At 36.2% G+C, this 20634-nt stretch overlaps 1 protein-coding gene across 3 annotated transcripts in view; it reads left to right on the top strand.

The window, feature by feature from the left end:
* Window positions 1-20634, top strand: part of DOCK9 (dedicator of cytokinesis 9) — a 151189-nt gene that overhangs the window by 84507 nt on the left and 46048 nt on the right. For all 3 annotated transcript variants that reach the window (XM_086482052.1, XM_086482050.1, XM_086482051.1), the window contains exons 18-30: window positions 10-75; window positions 663-755; window positions 1038-1161; window positions 1516-1637; window positions 3047-3133; window positions 3789-3878; window positions 9200-9315; window positions 9450-9519; window positions 9651-9776; window positions 9906-9977; window positions 16325-16471; window positions 17169-17252; window positions 17882-17993. In XM_086482052.1, coding sequence (XP_086338178.1) covers window positions 10-75; window positions 663-755; window positions 1038-1161; window positions 1516-1637; window positions 3047-3133; window positions 3789-3878; window positions 9200-9315; window positions 9450-9519; window positions 9651-9776; window positions 9906-9977; window positions 16325-16471; window positions 17169-17252; window positions 17882-17993 — 1309 coding nt within the window. The remainder of the gene's footprint in view (window positions 1-9; window positions 76-662; window positions 756-1037; window positions 1162-1515; window positions 1638-3046; window positions 3134-3788; window positions 3879-9199; window positions 9316-9449; window positions 9520-9650; window positions 9777-9905; window positions 9978-16324; window positions 16472-17168; window positions 17253-17881; window positions 17994-20634) is intronic.

Genomic DNA, 20634 nt, shown 5'->3' with positions numbered 1-20634 from the left:
CTGCTTTAGGCTAGAAATATTGCAGTATGCATTGAGTTCAAGGATTCTGATGAAGAGGATTCTTTGCCTTTAAAGGTTAGTGTTTTGATTTTTATGACTGACAAAAGAAAACAGTGAACAGTTACCTAAGTAACAGTAGTACTGGATTAATTTATCCAGTTTGGGATGGTGACTTTCTGTCTACCTTTTGCATTTGGCGTAAGAGTAACTTCTAGATAACTTGCTTGGTTTTCATACAAAAGATTACTAAAGAACCACAAGAGCATTTCTGCATATCAACAAAAATTCCGAGAATAAACTTGTTGCAGACAGGAGTGGCTTGTGCCTATTCCACAGAAGGAATTCTGTAAATTAAAACAGTAAAGCTTTAGATCGACTTCAGAGCCAAGCTCAGTGTTTGTTTATGAGCTACCACAGTGTATAAGAGATGCCTGGAAGAAAAGTAGTAGAAAAATGTATAGGAAACCTGAGGTGAAATCACAGTGTTAGCTCTACTGCACAGCAGGCAGGCTACACATCATATAATCCCCTGTCTGTGCAGAGGAACCAAGTTAAACGTATTAGAATATTTCAAATTCTAGGTGAACCAGATTCTAAGCTGAGAGTGAAGAAGGATCACAGAGGGGTTGTTTTTGTTCTTTTTTCCTTTTTTCTATTATTAGTGTATCTATGGTAGGCCAGGTGGACCAGTATTTACTAGAAGTGCGTTTGCTGCTGTTCTGCATCACCATCAAAATCCAGAGTTTTATGATGAGGTAAGCTGCCTTTCTGAGGTAAGTTTTACTGGTTTAGGTGTTATGTAAGTTTCAAAAATACAAGAAAAGATTTGAGGATTGCAAAGTTCTTGCTAATGATTTCAGTTAAATCAGACCCCCCTTTTCACTGTAAGTTAATTTTTATAAGTTTTGCATGTGTGATTCCTGATCTGGCTTCAAATTACATATAACCTGGAATTGCTTTTTAAGTGTGCAGCCAGTAAGGCATGTCACTGCTTTAGCTAAAGACTTCTACAAAGGTTGTGATTCTTTGCCTTTCAGATTAAAATAGAATTGCCCACTCAGTTACATGAAAAGCACCATTTGTTGTTCACCTTCTACCATGTCAGCTGTGATAATTCAAGCAAAGGGAGTACAAAGAAGAAAGATGTTGTTGAAACACAAGGTTTGTATTCTAATGCTTTACTTTCAGTAACTGCTGGGGAGATTTTATGAAGTATGCTTAGCTGGTAATCTATGATTTTTGTGATCCATGTAGTGCTTTCTGATTACATTATACTGACCAAAAGATTTCGTTAAGTATTTCTTTTATTAAATGTTTAAAATGTTGTTTTAGAATGTATATCATTTATGTGCCTTTTTAATTATTTCTAATAGTTTGAGTTCAAATCATTTGGCCCTTACAGTAACATTTTCTGATTTATGAATTACATATCAGAAGTATACAGTAAGACATCTGTAATAGTTTTTGTAAAGATTCATAATGTATTTAAAATTACTTGCCTTTCATGTTCCGTAGTTGGGTATTCTTGGCTTCCTCTAATAAAAGATGGAAGAGTGGTGACCAACGAGCAACACATCCCAGTGTCAGCAAATCTTCCGTCAGGCTATCTTAGTTATCAAGAAGTGGCGGTTGGAAAGGTATGTCATATAAAATTGCTCTAATCTTTCAAAAAAAGCTGTGGAGAGAATTGGTTTTAATTCCCCAGTCTGATAGATTTAAGTGATTTTCTAGTAGAAATTTATTTATTTTATGGTTGAAATGGAGTGCTTCACAAAAGTTAGGCATCTGATTTAGAGGAAACAAACAAACCCAAACACAAATGGGAGACGAAACTTATGACTAAATTCTGACTTTTACAAGAATTTGAATTAACCTGCCCTAATACAATTTTTCTTTTAAATTGTTAAGTACTTATTTCTGTTATTATTTAGCTGATGTACTTAGGAAATGTTTAAGTTTCATTTTTTGTAGTAATAATTAACTAGAAGTTACAGTAATTTTTAAATATATTAAACTATTTTGAGTTTATGAAGATATGCAAATAATCTGAAGTCCTTTACTAAATTTTTTTTAGCATTTCATGCTGTCTCCTTTCAGTAAGTCCTTTATTCCTGAAAAAGTCTTATTCTCACATCTTGATTTTTGTGATCTTTATACTTCACTAGTAAAATTTATGGTTGTATTTTTCAAAGCAGAAAGCTTGCAAAATTGTAGTAATATAAATGATACCAAGGAGGATACAAAATGTAAAATGTGATAGGGGATTTGACTAAGAGAATGAAATGCAGAGACAAAATTGATTCATTTTGGAGGAAGAGGCCTAAAATTACCTGCAAGAGGTGCTGCTCTCCTCTTATTCTACCACCTTTTCTTTTTTAAACTCTGCTGTAAGCTTTCCAACCATCGTCTCCTTCACATCTTCCATCTTTTCACATTGTAGGTGTATTCTTTATGCCTCTGCTGTTCGTCTCTGCTCATCCCCATGGGTAGAAGATTAGGACCAATATGACTAGTTGTAGATGTAGCAGTAAAATGTCTCCCTAACTGGTTGTCAGGGTAGACAGCTGAGCATTCCCATTCTCAGTTCTTTGGAAATGGGATGGGAAGGAAGGACTGGCTGCTACCTATCAATGACCTATGTTAAGGTTTAAACTGTGTCAGCATCCATGGAAATTCTTGTGCTATTTTTCTCAGAAAACTAGTAGATATTTCTCTCTAGTCCAAAGTTTATTTTCAGAGTTGTAGGGGAAACATGAAGTCTGTGACTTACAGAAAAGCAATTTTGATAGCCAATGAGGAAACTACCGTGGGACTTCAAAAAAAAAAAAACCACAAAAACCCCAAAACATTTTAAGCTTCATAAATGCTTTTGGTAATATTGCCTGCATAATTTTCCTTTTTTTTTATGACTTTATTCATTGCACACATTTCTTCAACCTGTTTTTTAAAATAAATAAATAAATAAAAAGGTGTTGTTTGTGGTACTATAGTTTATTCTAGTATACTGCTACATTATTTTACTTTTCCTCTGCATGTGTGTGTGCAGCATTCTGGTCCTGAAATTAAATGGGTAGATGGAGGCAAACCACTGTTAAAAATATCCACTCATCTGGTGTCAACAGTGTATACACAGGTGAGTTATAAAACAAATTAAATTTGAGGAAGTTATAGGAATAATGTATGTTTGTTATAGATATATACAATATTTGGGAAGATTCTTAAGCTCAATATGCTGATCTCTTACTTTTTTGGTCTCTTGGACACTCTGCATGGTATCTCCCTTTCACATCAGCTGTGAAGAACACCAGATCTTAAGTGGAAGTGGTTCAAAATATGAGCCTTTTATCTAACATTGTCATCCATTCCAGTCTGAATTTTCCTGTTAGATGAGAGGTCATAGCTGTCTGAAAGCTGTTTACTGGCATGTGTGCAGAGCAATGAGTCCTGTTATAGCGGCTCATAAAATACATATTATGATTGTTTGGGATAACTAATATTAAGTATGCTATTTTGTGCACGTCAGTTGGTTTGAAGCAAATATAGATGATGTTTTGTACAATAAGCATTCAAAAATCACTGGAAATTTCTTATGCTGTTAAAAAAAAAGATCAATGTTATATGTAGACTAAATTAGTCTTTGGAATAGTGCACTTTAATTGTTCCTGAAAGTTGAACCTATGGATACATATGTGGATTTCTATATATAAATATTTTTAATGTTTTCTGGTTTTGATTATGGATAGTGACATTAGATATTGTTTAATTTGTTGTTCTTTTGTCTTTGACAGGACCAACACTTGCATAATTTTTTTCAGTACTGTCAGAAAACAGAGTCTGGGGCTCGTGCACTAGGAACTGATCTTGTAAAATATCTCAAGGTATAAAATTGCAGTGAATAACAGATTATATTATTTATTTATACTTTTGCAAAACCTAGGAGCTTCAGACATTTTCTAGGTCTTGCTAATGGAATATGCTGTTTAAAAAGAAAAAAAAAGATGCTTCCTGCCCTAGATAAATTAACAATTGCAATATAAGAAGTAACCTGATGAAATAATGAAACAGTATTGGTCAACCTTATGAGTGATGATTTTGAAATGCTAAAGGCTTAGTTTGTCAAAATAATCAAATTGATCTGCACATGGGAATGGTAAGGAATAATAACTCTTGATTTTCTAGAAGTTTGCTTAGGAGGTCATTGTTGTCATGCCTACGGTTCTCTTTTAGGATTAGACCAATAGAGTGCGTGCTTTCCACGGCAATTTTGTCTTAACCAAGTAGGCCAGATTTTTAACATGAAGCCCAAAATTCAGTCACCTTAAAATCTATGTAAGGTATTACAACTAACTCCTGATTTTCTTAGGCACAACAGAGTTTATTGTTTTAATTGAATACCATCAATTAATAAAACTGGACTGTCTACTTAGGACATTTAAGTAAGGACTTAACTGTTGAATGTGGCACACTTCTGAACTGGACTTGCTTTGTGACCTTGGTGTCATGGTTTGAGGCTAGGCCAGCCACTAACAAATGACAGACGCTCTCTATTAACCCCTCTCCCCTCCCAAAGGGGAAAAGAAGAGAGAACAAGGGAGAGAGACTTCACGGTTTGGAAAAGAAAACTAAAACAGCTTTAATGAAATAATAACAATAAAGAAAAGATAATAATAAGAGTAAGGAAATAATGAAATATATACAATATATACAAATATATACAAACCCAATACTGAACCCAACTCCCCCCACCCTGATGACGATACGTCACCACCGACACTTCAGGGCTGGCACTGGGGCAGTCCCAGGCTGGACATGGCAGCAGACAGGGACAGGATGCAGGAGCTGGACTCAGGCACTGGATTCAGGGATGCATGGATCGGGATCGATGACAGAAGAACAGACAGAGTCCTCCTCAGATGTCGGCCATCGAAGAAGAGAGTGAGACCCTCGTGATCTCTCAGCTTTATACTGGATATGACATATATGGGATGGAATAGTCTGTTGGTCAGGTTTGGGTCACCTGTCCAGTTCCCTCCTTCCTGTATGTGCGACCCTTTTCACTCACGGCACCCCAACACAGAGGACAAGATTTAGCAATGACCTTGGTCGCTATAAGAACAAGTATAAGCAAGGGCCTCTCTGCATCCCATTCCTCAGTATGAACTATAAACATCGGGCCTTATCACTGCTAGAAGCAGTCACTGTCTGGAAAAACATGCTGCTGTTTCAGAAAGTGATGTTAGTTAGAGGAGACTTAACTGAGAAAGATAAAGCACTAAAACAGAATTAGTTCTGATTTAGCCCAAACCAGGACACTTGGTTATGTCAAAACCGTGGCTCTGAGTCATCTTCCTTGCCCCAAGACTGCTGTTATCAACTTTCGTACAAAATAGGACGCAGTACGTTAACAGCAGGAAGATGGAATAAGTCTATTTGGAAATAGATTTTTTTATTATTACCGTTTTTTACTGACAGACCTGTTTCTCAGTTTTCTATTTGTCCTTATAATTCTGAAATTTTACAGTCCCAAAATGTGCTGGCAAAGCATATGTCAATAATACAGTGCCTTACAAGGGATTCTGGCCATGGTAGCTTCACACGGAAAGGGTAAGGCAAAGAATAGATAGTCTTGTAGCTGAACTTCATCTTCTCCCATGGTTACTTATAACAAGTCACTAGAGATGCCTCTCACTTGGGTTTCTGCTACTGACATTTTTATATAAGATGTCGTTTCTCTGTGTTTCTCACTTAAAGTATCTGTTTTGAGTTCCTTGATACTTTTAGATCTGGACCCATCCTTATTTCCACTGCTTTCTGCAGCTGAAATTGTACCAAATAGCCCCCAATTAGATGGCACTAGCCCTAAGCCTGGTAAGAGTTTTGGCTGTAAAAGTCAGCAGTTTGCAGTATCAAGAGGCCCTGCTGGAGTTAGAGACAGCTTATGTGCAAAATCCCTCCCTGATACCACACTTGCAAATGCTCTGTTGTCGTGATGCTTTTCAAAATTTCTAACTGCATATATGTGGTTTGTGGTTTGTGCCCTGAAGAAATCTCTCCAACAGAGACAGAATAGGAGAAGAACCACTGCTTCAGAGTGTTACATCTTGCCTTGAGGCCAAGGGGATTATTCCATCTTTTCCCAAGTAATCCTTCTGGGAGATTGTGGTCCTGCTGTCTGAGATTTCTGTTTGAAGAAGGGAACTCCTTTACCTCTTGCTTCCTAGTGTTTGTACTTTTCTGGCAAGGGATTTAAAGTTACTTGTATTCAGTTTCCTCCCATGTTCTATCAAAATACAAACAAAGGAATCATCCAGGTTTTCAGAAGTTCTAGTCATAAAAGGCATTTTTCTCATTGATGCAGCTTTTCCTTCTTGTCCTCTAGTTGTAGTTTTGAGATCAGTTGGGACGCTGAACCTTTATCATTGGACTTAACATCTCTTTTTTTTCACTCTCCATTTAATAAAGATATTGTGTTCTGAGTATCTGTCATTGTGAATTAGAGGTCTTGGAGTCTGACCTGTGGCTCATTGAAGCTCTTCAAAATTGTTAGTATCATTTCCCTCACTTTTTTTTGAGTGGTGTAGCCTTCCTGCTACTTGAGATGCCAAAGAAAATGGCAGATGTTTTCTGGTATCAAGAAGAATGGAAGGATTGTTTGCTCATACTGGACCTCAGGGAATTGAATGTCTTTATTGATAAGTTCAGGTGCAAAAAACCCAGAATTTTCTCTCTCTGGTGATGTAATAAAAGCAGTTGTTGTGGGAAACAGTCAGATGTTACGTGAGAAATACCATTATTACTAAAATCTATGCATACATGATGTCTGAATCACTACTGTTAAAAAACCAATTTGCACGCCGTGGAGAGCCTCTGTACCAGGATCTTGGCAGCAGTGACTGTTCATGTTATGACAGATGGAATGACCCTGTACTTTGTGGGCAGTTGGTTGATTCTTACCTTAGGAGCTGAAGTTGTAAACAACTCTCAGTCAGTTTCTAACCTGTTTGATTCATCAGGATTCACAGTACTTTGAGAAATCCTGCTGTTTCTTAAGTTTACCAGAGCTCTACTTGTATCTGATATCAAAATCTCTTTCAGGGACTCGAATGGCAATTTCAGATTTATCTTGCTACCCAGTGACCATCAAAAATGACAGTTGGCTGGAATCAAAGGCTCGATTGTTTTCTTGATATTCGCAACTCTTGTTAGTCTGGTAGAACAAAATGACCATCAGATAATTAAAGTATCATTTTAGGGAAAGCTCAAAAGAACACTTCATCAGATCATTCCCAAATCACATCATTTATTTCAGTTGTATATGATCACATATATTGTAATATATTTGGATAGCTTGTTCCTTTGCTTAAACACTTGATTTGTTTATATTTATATTAATTCCACATTAGCAAAATGTTTAAATTCAGTGACAAAACATCCCTGGGACAGAATAATGCAACTGCAGAGCCTTTTTATAAGTCCTGCTTGTTGTCAAACGCCAGAACGCTCTTACCACACAGTATGAACATGTTCCACACCATTAGATTAACACATCATATTGACTTTGTTGCCTCACTTCATGTTAACAGGAAACAAATGCTATCTTCTGTGTCAACCACATACTATGGCTATTCTCAATTCCGTTGGGCCAAATTCCTGTCTAGCTAGGCCTTACAGGGACCCAAATAATTTTTACTTCTCCTGTATATTGAGAGCTTGCCTTCTGTGTGTCAGCCTGTAACTACCTGTGCCAGACTTGGCCAGCCTGAGTGCTAAATATTCTTTAAAGATCAACGTTTCAGTTTGCTAGTGGCAGTTCCCTGCAGGTAATTATGCTATCATGGCAATGACACATTTAAATACTAAGGATTCACTTTTCTTTACTAAGTCAGTGTGCTACTGGCAGAGTAGCTTGGGTTACCAAATCTGACAAGTGTTCCCCCATTCCCTTTTTTCATGTAAGCACCATCTGACACTTCTAATTAAAGGTTTTCTGAGACTCACCTGAGTCAAGATGTTTGTATGCTCTCCCTCATGTTTCATGAGCCCAGACATCACTTAGCATCTTGTAAGTTGAGGTATCTGCTTGTAGTTAGCTCTGTTGCTGCCTGAGGCATCAAAGGGCACAGCTACTTCTGGCAGTCAATAAGTGTAATTGAATACTCAGAGGCATCAGAAGTTGGGTTATGAGTCCACTTCAGAGTCCTACTTAAAACAGCACCTTTCCGAAAAAATGTCTGCATCCTGGACAAAAGTGTGAGCTGAAGTTCCATTTGCATGTTTACCCAGTGCTTTGCCAATGCTTTGATATTCAAGGCTTATAGAAAAGGTGCTGTAGTATATGACTGCTATTTCCAAGAAAAATCACAGATCACATAGGAAGAAAGACTGTTTTGAGTCCTGAACAGTGTGAATGTGCATACAGGCAAACATGCAAAAACAAGACAGCTACTTAACCCTGAATGGAAATGTTTGAAATGTCTGTATGCACGTTCAGCAAATATCCTCTTTTTTTTTTTCTTTTTTGGTCAAACTCCCTTTAATTTCAGGGAATTTTGTGGCATAAAACAATGTAGGATGAAATGCCATACATTGCCTTTTATGTTAGAGTGGTTAAGTCTGTTATTTCTTTTGCATGTGATGGAATGCAAAGGCATATCATGAAGAGGTTGAGTGACTGTCTCCAATTTCCAGCATTAGGTACTTAGGGATTTTAGTTCATTCTATTTTTTTGATATACTAGTTTATTGTTTTGCGGTAACTACTATAACTGGTATTGCACTTATCACAGGTAAGCAATCCATATGGTTTTGTGGAACTTCTGTTTGCTAAATGCTGCATCAGTGGATGAAATAGCAAAGTATACCACGGTGTCAGTGTCACCTTGCTGTGGTGTACACAGGTAGTCTTTTCATTGGAACGTTACCTAGTACGCATTTCAACAGAAAAGTATGAATAACTACTTCTAAAATGCTTTTAATGAAACCTAATTTTTATCCCTAATTTACCTTAAGTATTTGGTAAATATTTTCTACATTATGTTGGAAACTCTTCTCAATTGCTTTCTGTGCAGTATTTCAGGTAATTAACACCAAATAGCGCAAGCTTGTGTGGTAAAAGACTTGCAATAAATTTTATCATTTCAGAACTTGCAATTTAATTGCCGTTGTTTCAAGGGAGTGACAGTATTACTGCTTTCTTTTAGAGCCTTCATGCTATGGAAGGCCATGTGATGATAGCTTTCCTGCCGACTGTTCTAAACCAGTTGTTTAGAGTTCTCACTAGAGCCACTCAAGAGGAAGTTGCAGTCAATGTGACAAGGTAAAGAATTTTAAGTGCTTCATAGAGTTTAAGTGATGTCTGGGTTATCACATAAGTCTGCAACTGAGTAGCATTCTTGCTATTGCAGTCATAGCTTGCTTTGTAGGCTTACTTGGTTTATGACTTCTGTTTAGGGTTATTATCCATATTGTTGCTCAATGTCATGAAGAAGGCTTGGATAGCTACCTGAGATCTTATGTTAAGGTAGGCAAAATCAAATGTTTCCTTTTTTTGTTTCTTTAAAAGGAGTATATTTAAATTTAGCTGCATTTTTTTAATTTCAGTTGTTTCATATTATGTCATGGTTTCATATTACTCTGTTTTTCTTCCCCAAGTATGCTTATAAAGCTGAACCCTATGTTGCTTCTGAATATAAGACAGTACATGAAGAATTGGCAAAGTCCATGACAACAATTTTAAAGCCATCTGCTGACTTTCTTACAAGCAACAAGCTGCTTAAGGTATATATTGAATTATACTTTTTACTATATGTTCTTACCTGGTCATAACTGAAGAATAGGAACTAACTGTATTGAAATAGTTGTTGGATGCATGTGGCAATTTTACAGAATGTTTTCTTTTCTCTGCAGTATTCATGGTTTTTCTTTGAAGTTCTGATAAAATCAATGGCTCAGCATTTGATAGAAAACTGTAAAGTGAAGGTACGTCAACATTTGCAAAAAAAATTTGTCATTCTAGAGAGAATTTGTATAGTCTCTTCTTTCTCCAATCACGTATTTTTATAGCATATTAAAAGAAAAAGCTTTATATATACATGGTTATGATTTATGTATAACAACTTTATCTGTAAGAAAGGGAAGGCAAGAGCAAAGCAGCAGAAGTCAGTTGAAAAAACCACAGAGCTAGATTCAACATTACTATAAAAAGATAGAAACCCTTTAAAATCCATACTGTTGAGCATGCTGTGTAAATCATGAGACTCTAGTAAGATTTCTTAATGCTTATGGTACGATGAAGCTGGAAGCAATAGATAACAATGTGGACTTTGATTTAAGTACTACCCAAAAAGTAGGTGGGCTTTTTCCTGAGCAATACAGTAGCTGTGATACAAAATGACTCTGAGAACTGTGAATCATGCAGTTTAGAGTCCTTCTGTATGCAATAAGTATCAATATTTAATTCTGTGTTATTTCTTATGCTGGAAGGAGAATACTAAAATCTTAGAAACAGGCATCTTTCTACCAGCTTGGCCTCTAAGCAGTATTTTTCATACATTGGTGACAGCTTTTTAGCTTGCTTGCTTCTGTATTAAAACAAGTCTTGAAAGTAAAGTCTCAAGTGTGCAAAATAGTCCCAGGTGAGTAACGTACCAGGTTATTCAGAAATCGTTATCAGTATTTTCACTGTGTGTTTAGAACATAACTGGAAGTCTGAAGTACATGGGAGAAAAAAAATAGTTGGACACTGATCAGGAAAAAAAGCTTTAGAGTGCTACACTTAATACTGTTGTGGTATTATCAGCAGAGTTTGAGTCCTAGTTCAACTTACTGTAACTGTCTGGATGTGTCTATTTCCATAGATTTAATTTTTAAGGAAGTTACTGATTCATTTTTCATTTCAGAAGCATGTGAACCCCATGTGATAATTGGTCAAATTAATTTTTCATCATTAGATATTCTCTAAAGTAACCTGTTTGATGTCCAAGTCCTAGTAACCATCACTTTTTCTGAGAATACTAAGAAGATATCCCAGAATAAGATGTTTTCCTGTTCATGTTACTGGTTTACTTTTAGTTAAAAGAATTAAATCATATCACCAGACTGACTGTTTATCTAGTAGTAAACAGAAAAATCTGCTGTAATGTATTATTCAGGTGGACTTATTTTAGCACTAATTACCAATACATAATTTGCAGAAAGTCATAATAGAGAGAAAGAGCACGATTTATGGATTCAAATTGAACTATGCATTCTATTGAAATACATCATGCATTAAAGATACCAGGCTTCAGCATTACACCCTTTGTAGAAATAGAACGAATATTTTTTTTTAAACAGTCTGAATTAAATAAGGAGAAAAATCTGTAACATGCGTAACTATTTTTCCCACTGCTCTGGAATGCAGGAGGAGCTCGGTCACTTTGTGAGGCTCATCATTTAGAGCAAAATTGGTTGTGTATTTTAAGCTTAACTTCTCCCCGCCTCAGTCTGCCCAGCTATGTTTTTTTTCTGACTTTCAGTTTCTATGAGTAGATAAAATCTACAAAGAATATCTGACTTCGTCCTGTTATTTTGTATTTGAAGAGGACCTCAAATTTTTGCTTGTAGCATCATGAGGTGCTAGCTGTTGTGTTGCATTTTTATATAAGGAAAAGGAGTTGTGTCCATTTAAAATGTCACAAAGAAGAGTGTGATCTTCTTTCTGTTACTAAAAAGAAGGGATAAAATAATTTTGTTTTTTAAACAGAATCTCAGCTTTTAATTGGAGCAGTGGTCTTGGAAATTCTGGAACCTTTATTGGCAGATTTTTTTAAAAACAAGTTAGGCAATTTGTTGTCGGGGAAGACATGTTTTGTGCAAAAAAACCCTGATACACTCTAATACATGGACGTACACTTTCACCGGGTATTTCTAATCTGTTTAATCTAGAAATAGACCTTTAGTTTAAGGGGGAGGGGGGAGTTTGAGCATTTTCATGATAATATACTACAGATTTAAGTGTCTTCTGAAGTGTGGAAGAAGGCAAGCTTTTATCCCTAACTTCTCAAACTGTCTAGGGAAGTGTGACAGTTACCATTTGTTTAGGAGTTTTTAGAACGCAAATATCTGTACAAAGGGTTTGATGTGCATGTAGTGCAGCGCATCCTTTTGCATTTAACATATCAAACTTCTTGCTTATTTTAACTGATCAGCTGTTTGGGAATTCCTCAAAATTTCTAGCAGAAAGAAAAGGCTAACAACTTTTTCTACCACTAATCAATAGAAATACAGTAAATTCAAACCAAAGTAAGAAAAATATTCAGATGGATTTTTTTCCGTTCTTCACTTTTTTTTTGTTTCATAGTATCTGTTCAAATAATTCAGGATTTTAAAACTTAAATTTCCATTATTGATTTGATGTTCCTTGAGGAAAGAGTTTGTGCTTCTGTTCACTCTGTGAATGTAGTATTTCTTATTTCACCCCACTATTTTGAGCTTATTATAATCTGTTAAATTAATTATATCAATTTAATGAATCAATTCAACAGAAATTAAAGTATAATCTTATAAAGAAGAAAACACTGCTTCTTATTTAAAACTGGAATTTTCTAGAGACTTCTGGAATTGAATTTTGTAATTTATAAATTATATTAAAGAAGTTTTGTTGGTTTCCATGCTTAACTGACAGTACTGGCAGTGCTTTTTATTTTGCAGTATTTGGCTCTGTGAGAAGGATACAGTTTTTCTAATTGCAGAATGTGGTGCGTCTGGGCAAAGTTTTCATGGTGTGTGTGAAACTTATAGCTTGAGGAAGTTTTCTATTGGATTTGGTAGGTGATACTCTGAAACACAGAAACGTGCTGGTTTTGCTTGGCTAGACGATGTTTGTATAATTTTTCCTGATTTTAACGAAGTTCTCACAGGTTTGGAAACAGCATATTGGTTTAAAAAAAAACCTTCAAAGAAACCACTAACTTGCTGTCATGCAAACCCATTTCCTTAATTTAATTATAACTTCCTTACAATGAGGATTACATTTTTAAATTGAGATCAGATGGTGGATAAAATAAGTGCAGTAGAATATCATCTTTTTCAAAGCATGAGTCTGTGTAAACAAACAAAAAACAGATGCAGTTTACTTTTCAGAACGATTCTGCCGATACCCATGTTTTCAGATTACTCTCACATATAATCTGCATCTCTTGTATACTGTGGTGTACTACCATGGATGAGCATTCACATTACTACTAGTTCCTGATTTTTTTTTTAAATTTTAAATTATTCTTTCCTCCACGAGTGCTATACTGACTCATTTGCTCAAAGCTAATGTGCCGTTACTGACCCATGTAATTCTAATAATGGATTATATGTGGAGAGCACCAGCACTTACGTCTGAGGAACAAATGCAGTTTAACAAGACTTTTGTTTTAGGGAAAATAAAGTTGGTAAAGGAACAGTGTGTCAGTTACAGATGCCTGAGACTGATTTAATTACCTGGTGTTATGGAAATACGGTGCGAATTGGGGTAGGCATAACCATTACTCAGAAAGACCTCCATCTCTTTGACCTAAGTAACGAAAAGAGAAGGCACTGATTATTCTCTTTTTTTAGTAGTAACAGCCAGTAGCTGAGACCTAATGGCTTCAAGTTTGCTGTACTTGAAAGACTGAGTAGTTCATTTTGTGATTTACTATATGCTGTAAATTACTTGCTGTACAAACTGTGGTCTTCTGAGATCAATTTTTAAGGGTTGTTATAAGTAAGCTTAGGATTTTCATTAGAATGCACCAAAAGATGTAGGTAGGAGACAGTTCAGTGTATGTTTATATTTCTGGAGATTGGTCTAGGAATTGTTGCATCAAATGTTGTCTGTTACATGGGGTTATGTGATCATATATATGCTGAAAAAGTCTTGTTCATTTTAAGTAATCTTCTACCCTACAAAATCCTTTAATTTTATTTTAATGAATGTTTGCTCTACCTCTTAACAGCATAATTGTAAACACGCATTTTGTAGACGGTGGGCTGAGAAAATACTGAGCATGGAAAGAGCATGATGCTTTTCAAAGAAAGTACTAATTGCTAGTTGCATTTGATAATTCCAAGTTGCTGGAAAGAAGTAGATAAACCACAAACATGTGATCTAAATAATGATGTCACTTAACTCTATGAGAGACCCCATTTTATTTCAGAAAATAAGGATGCACAGTGAAGTTTTTTATAGATTTAATAGGTTCAGTAGCCATAAATCTTCATGCAGAGATTTTTTGATGCAGCATTGAAACTACCAGAATGTTGCCACGGTTTTTTGTTAGGACTTAGAGGTATAGGAGCATGCAGTAATTCTGCCTGAGAGGAAAAAAAAAAAAAAACAAGCCAAACAAAAACCCCACCCCCAAAACCCTAAGCTTGATATTGGAAAATGCCTGTCTGGTTCCCATTGATGTCCCATTTGATAGTGTTCTGCATGCTAGGTATACTTGTTGTGTAGGAGCCCCGTTCATTTCAGGTTAATATTTTGTTTCTTTTTAATATTATCTTCAAAAGCAACCCCCAAATATGAACTGTTCAATTGTACAAAGGGAAGAAATTCTTTTAACACGCACCATTAGATTCTGGTACTTTGCCATGTATCAGCTTGAACCGCCATTCTTTCTCATTCTTCCTCTGCAATAACATGAAGTAAGGTTTATAACTTAGGAAGTACTGGAGTGACTTTTTATGACAGAATTTTTTTGTTGTCTCCACATTTCATGTTAAAAAAGATGTTCCACTTTTAGAACTAACCTCATTGTCATCTTCCCTGTGACATGAAAGAAAAAGAAGCAGAACTTGCCTCTTGTTTGCATGTATTCTCATTCATTCCTGAACATCGCATATTGATTTACAAGCCCCTTAAATATCAAATAAATTATTTTACTTCCTTTTTTCTGTCTTACTGGGTAAAGTAATAAATGGAACAAGCATTCAGGTATTTACTACTTATGAGATCTGATAAAAAGATGCATTTCTGGGTGCAGCAAAATTATTTCTATAGCAAGAATATGGTAGTATTTTTAAAGATCTTTAATTACTGTCCAATAAAGATTCAGTTACAAGAATATCGTAGGACTTTGGCATACCCACCAACAGAATTTTAAATTTTTAATTATTTCATTAATGAGTACTGTTGATATATATACAGGGATCTTCTTCAACCTTAATATCTATTTTAAAAAAATAAAAATAGAAAAATAGAACTAGATACTTTGGACACAATTCAAACACAAAGGGAGAAAGTCATGTAATTGTTGTTTTATGCAGGGCCTTGTCAATGACTTGTTCTGCCTTGGAATGTTGCATTCAATATAGTTAAAAAATATTTAAATAACAAAGTATTCAGAGCACTTGGATGTTTGATTTTAATTTGCAAAAAGAAAAGTCACGATGACTGTACAGTTGAAACAGTTTTTTGTCAATGTCAACTTCTTCAGCCTCACACCACCTGTCATTAAGTCCCTTCAGACAAAAGACAGAATCTTGATTAAAGATTGTGAGATGTAGAGAACTAAAAGAGGCTCTGCAGTGCCAAAAAGCTGAAGAGAACTTAATGGTCAGAATGTACAGTCATTGGTGAAGATAGTATAGGTGCTGAGTGGAAAGGAGGAAATCGTGAATGTAGAGGAAATCTTTTAAGCTAATTGGCAAACTACCTAAAAGCAAGGGAAAACAGTTCTGATTGTGGAAACTTAAAAACATGGAGAGTAAGATTCTGAAGCCTGGAAGAGCTGAGATTTGATATTGCTGATGAGCAAGAGAAAGAAAGCAGCATGGATGAGAATTTCCACAATGGCAAAAGGCAAAGGAGTTATTAAACAGGTAGTTGCAGAACAGCAAAAACTGAGTTTGTTTTTTCAAGACAGAAAAGAGAGTCTGATAATGCAGTTACTATATGTGAACCAGCTGGTGTCTGCTTTGGAAAGGAAGATAGATAAAGTGAAAGGATTCCTTAGCTTCTGTCGTCAAGTTTATTGTAGTATAGAAAAATATTAAAAGTATTACACTTACAAACATTTATACTTGTGTTTTTGTCACCAAAGACTGCCTTGCTTGAATTTTAATAACGATGTTAGTGCATGTTGTAATATTTTCTTTTAATCAAATGCTGTTTTTCCCCCCTCAGTCTAGCAAGTTCAGGAAAATCTTGAATTTAAAGAAAATATTGCCTTAAATGACAAATGAGAACATTTGAAAACTTCCTTTGTCTCCCCTCTCCCTGTCAGGTTATCTATATCTTATCTAAAGTAAATTTTCTGATATATTTTAGTGTTATAAACCATATTAAATATTGTCTCTGAATTTGTTTCTAGCTGTTGCGAAACCAGAGATTTTCTGCTTCCTTTCATCATGCAGTTGAAACAGTTGTTAATATGCTAATGCCACACATCACTCAGAAGTACAGAGACAATCCAGAGGCTTCAAAAAATGCAAACCATAGCCTTGCTGCCTTTATAAAAGTAGGTACACAAGTGACTTGGGCTCTGTCGTTACTTTTTCAATAATACTGCTTCTTCAAGGATATAAATTACATAAAAGCCAACTCATATAAAACTGAATATGCATGATGCTTTTAAATATAATTCTATGTCCACCTTAAAATGCATTGAAGTATAATTTGCATCTTCTGTAATCAAGAAGATGTCTGTTCAAAAGTTTATTTTTTAAAATAAATTTAATTTTATCTAAAATGTATTTTGATTTTTTTTTTCTTTAAAAATATTATCTAGGTTATCTTCTAATCCTACAAAAGCTTCATACATTGACTACTGTTTTTATTTGCATGCATTTTATGTGGGCAGACTTTCAGTGTCTTTCCTTTTTCAGCCAATAAGATCAAATAGGGAGAAAAAAGGATGAGAGGTAAAAGGGTAGGTAAAGCTGCTAGTGACATGCATTTTTGTTTCAGTCAAGATAGAGTTCTTCTCTTCAAACTGCTTTTTATTTGCAATTTGTTTACATTCTGCACTCTAAGGGAAGATTTGATGTTCATATATGTATACATACATTTAGTTTGCTTGTTTTATTGGTTTTATATTCAAACTGAAATATCAATAATGTGTTTGGAAAATAAACTTATTAAATACAGAAATATAATTACTGAGCACTGAAACAGTACTAAATCGATTCTGTCTTGGTTTTGCTTGTTTTCCCCAGAGGTGTTTTACTTTTATGGATAGAGGCTTTGTTTTCAAGCAAATCAATAACTACATCAGCTGCTTTGCCCCAGGAGATCCAAAGGTATTCAGTGTTTTTAAATAGACTGGTTTTAGGAGTTGCCTATTCTTGATGCATGTGGATAGAGTCCTGTATTAACTCTTCAGACTTCTTCCCAGTTAAATTAGAAGTCCCTGCGCTGTGCCTAGACCATTTTTTTTACATAAAATCACTTTTTCGTATTTTGATTCCCATCTTCAGGTGCAACTTTACCACCCTAGAGCGTGTGTATTGTGAAAATGGGGGGGAGTGGGGGTGCAACACTAAGCAGAAATTGTAAGTGTGAATGTCAGAAAGGCTAAAGTTGGAAGAGTCAATATCTGATAATTTTCTGTACATTTACTGTAGCAATAAAAGCATGTACCAGATGCCCAAAGAATTTCTTCTGTGGGTCCAAACTTTTCCTACATCAATAAACAATATGCTAGTGAACTTAAATAACTTTGGACACTGGGAACAGTAAATAGAACTGTATCCCGTTGTCAAGTATGAATTATGCTGGAATTATTTTATACTGACATGTGGAACTGACAGGTCTATAACCCTCATACTGCAAGACTGAGAGAAATCACCCTTTTGTGTTAGAAAGCTCTTTTCAATGTGTTACTCGTATCACTGCATCAGTTGTTTATACTTTAAAATTATTTTTGCAGACACTTTTTGAATTCAAATTTGAATTTCTCCGCGTAGTCTGTAATCATGAGCACTACATACCTTTGAATCTACCAATGCCATTTGGAAAAGGCAGAGTTCAGAGATACCAAGGTAAATTCTTCCAAAGAAGTGTATGGTATATTTCTCAGATGTCACCTTTTTTGTTATTAGACATGTAGACTGTGTAACTTCAGGTTTGCAAGATGTTAGAAACCTCAGAATTGTTAAATGGAAGCCTAAAGTTGTAATCCTTTCATCTAAACTTAAAGGAATAGTTCAGGTAGCAGTGTAATCTATCCAAAGTATCTAGTCATTGAAAGATATGGTGAACTACTACATCCTTGACTCTGCCTCCCTTTCCTGCTATGATTAAGTTTGTTTTTTTTCCCATGAGTTAGCTTTTAGTTCACTAGCTGCAGAAGCCTGCAACACTCCTGTAGGTAGGTGTGCAGTGTGAGGCTTGGTGTACTCTAGTTTTTTTCATATACTCATTCAGGTTAAAAGGGACTTAAGTAGGTCTGTAGTCCAACCTCCTGCTCAGATCACCTCAGGCCTTCCCTTCTCTGGATGGAACAAGCTCAGTTCCCTCAGTTTCTGCTGATAGGACATGTGCTCCAGCCCTCTAGCTACTTTGGTGGTTGTTCACTGAACTCGCTCAATTTAAGATCCTTAATGCACTAAAAGGCCCAAATACTACACGCTGTATTACAAATATGTTTAACAAAGGCCAAATAAAGGGGAATAAACACTTCCCTTGATATACTAGCTATGATCCTGTTGATACAGCACAGTATGCTGTTAGCCTTCATTGTTGCCAAGGTGCATTGAAGCTACTGTCCACCTGGACTTCTAGGTGTTTTTCAGCATTGCTACTCCCAGGCTAGTCATTCCACAGCTGGTACCATTGCAGGAAATTCATCCATCCCAGGTGCAGCATTTTGCATTTGTCTTTGCATTTTGTTGAATTTAATTGCCATTTCTGTAACTCATTCCTGTACCATCTAGATTCTACTGAAATGCAGCCGTGCCCTTGAACATATGGACTCTACCCTATCCACAAACTTGATGAGGGTGGACTCCATCTCCTCTTTCAGATCATTGATGAAGTAGTATTAAGCGGGATAGACCCTGGGAAACTCCTCTTGCAGCTTGTCTTCAAGTAGAGTGCAAACCATTAACCGCCAGCCTTTGAGCCCAATGATCCACCTGGTTCTTTTGCATGTTTAGGTGCCAATTCACCTAGACTGTAACGTCCCAGTTTGGATGCAGCGACCATGTGGACATCTACTATTCTCCCTTTATCCACAGATCTAGTGAGTTCATTGTAGAAGGCAGGACAGACAAACATGGTTTACCCTGGATAAATTTGTCCTGGCCATTCCTGGTCCCTTCTCCTTCACTTGCCAAAAAATGGCTTCCAAGAAGACTTTCTCCATGACTTTTCCAAGGACCAAAGTGAGACCTGTAGTTCCCTGAGTTATTCTTCCCCTTTTTTGACAATGTGTGCAATGTCTTCCTTCAGTCATTGCAGGGTCCCAGTTATGGGAGACCCCTGAACACCATGGCTTAACAAAGGTGATAGTGAGTGGTCTTCCTATGATATCAGCTAACTCTCAGCATCTCATTTGGTGCTGTGAATTTGCATGACTGGAGGTCTCTCAGGAGACCTGATCCTTATCCACTCCTGATAATTCTCTTTCTTGAAGCTAATCTCTGGACTCATAAGGCCTGGTAGCCACAGTAGTGAAGGACAAGGTAATGAAGATACGGAGTACAGCAGCCCCACCCAAGTCTCTTGTCTCTAAATCACAGTCTCTATTCAGCAAATATCCCATGTTTTTCTTACTCAAGCTTTTAATGCTAATGTACTGGTAGAAGCTGTCCTTGTTGCCGTTGACGTCCATTACCAGTTTCAGCTGTAGCTTAGCTTTGGCTTTTTTGGCACTGTCAGTGCATGCTTGATCAATGCTTCTGTATTCTTCTTTTGTGCATTGTTTGTGCTTCTACCTCATGTGCATTTTTTTTTTTTTTTTTGCACTGGAGTTCAGCCACGAATGCCTTGTTTTGCCCAGCTGGGCTGCTGGTACATCTAGCCTTGGGTCAAAACAAGTAGTACCTTAGCTATTGCATTTGTGGCTGTGAAGCCATTATTAAATTCTTCCAGGCACTGAAATATAGCAGACATCAATAAGCAGAGGTGAAGAAAGTATCAAGTAAACCAGCCTGACATTTATATTTTTGTAGATTTTTTTTTTCTGAAATATTTATTCAGTAGACTATGGTGGCTTAGTAAAGTTGAGTGTAACTAATTAATGCTTTCATCAAGGAGGTGATGGGACTAAGAGGTGGACAGCTGCATAGAACTTATTTCAGTCTTTGCCTTTTCTGGCCTTCGGGAGTGTCTTGGATAATTACACTGCATAAATATTTCCATAGAAAAGGGACTGTGAGTTGTTGGTTTAGGGATCCTAAGAAAAGAGCAAAAGTAGAGAAAATAGTGTTTCTGATTACACAGTAAAGAACAGTGTAAAGTGTTGCTCCCTGGTGAACAAGGAGTTTGGCCAGGAAAGGCAACCTCTATCAGAAGTGTTTCTGGCTCTGTTTTTCTCTCTCAAGCAAAAGGTCTCGGGTGATGTGGTTGGCTCTTAAGTGAGTTACAAGAAGGCCTGTAGAATGTCTGTGCTGTCTTACCTATGTTTCCTTCTGACTTAAAGGGTTCCCTTACTGCGAGAGTTCTTCGGAAAATGAAGTG

The sequence above is a fragment of the Leptosomus discolor genome, chromosome 1 (assembly GCF_034619465.1).
Source record: "Leptosomus discolor isolate bLepDis1 chromosome 1, bLepDis1.hap2, whole genome shotgun sequence".
NCBI classification, from domain to species: Eukaryota; Metazoa; Chordata; class Aves; order Leptosomiformes; family Leptosomidae; genus Leptosomus; species Leptosomus discolor.
The sequence above is the reverse complement of the archived record's forward strand: the minus strand, read 5'-3'. Positions and strand labels throughout refer to the sequence as shown.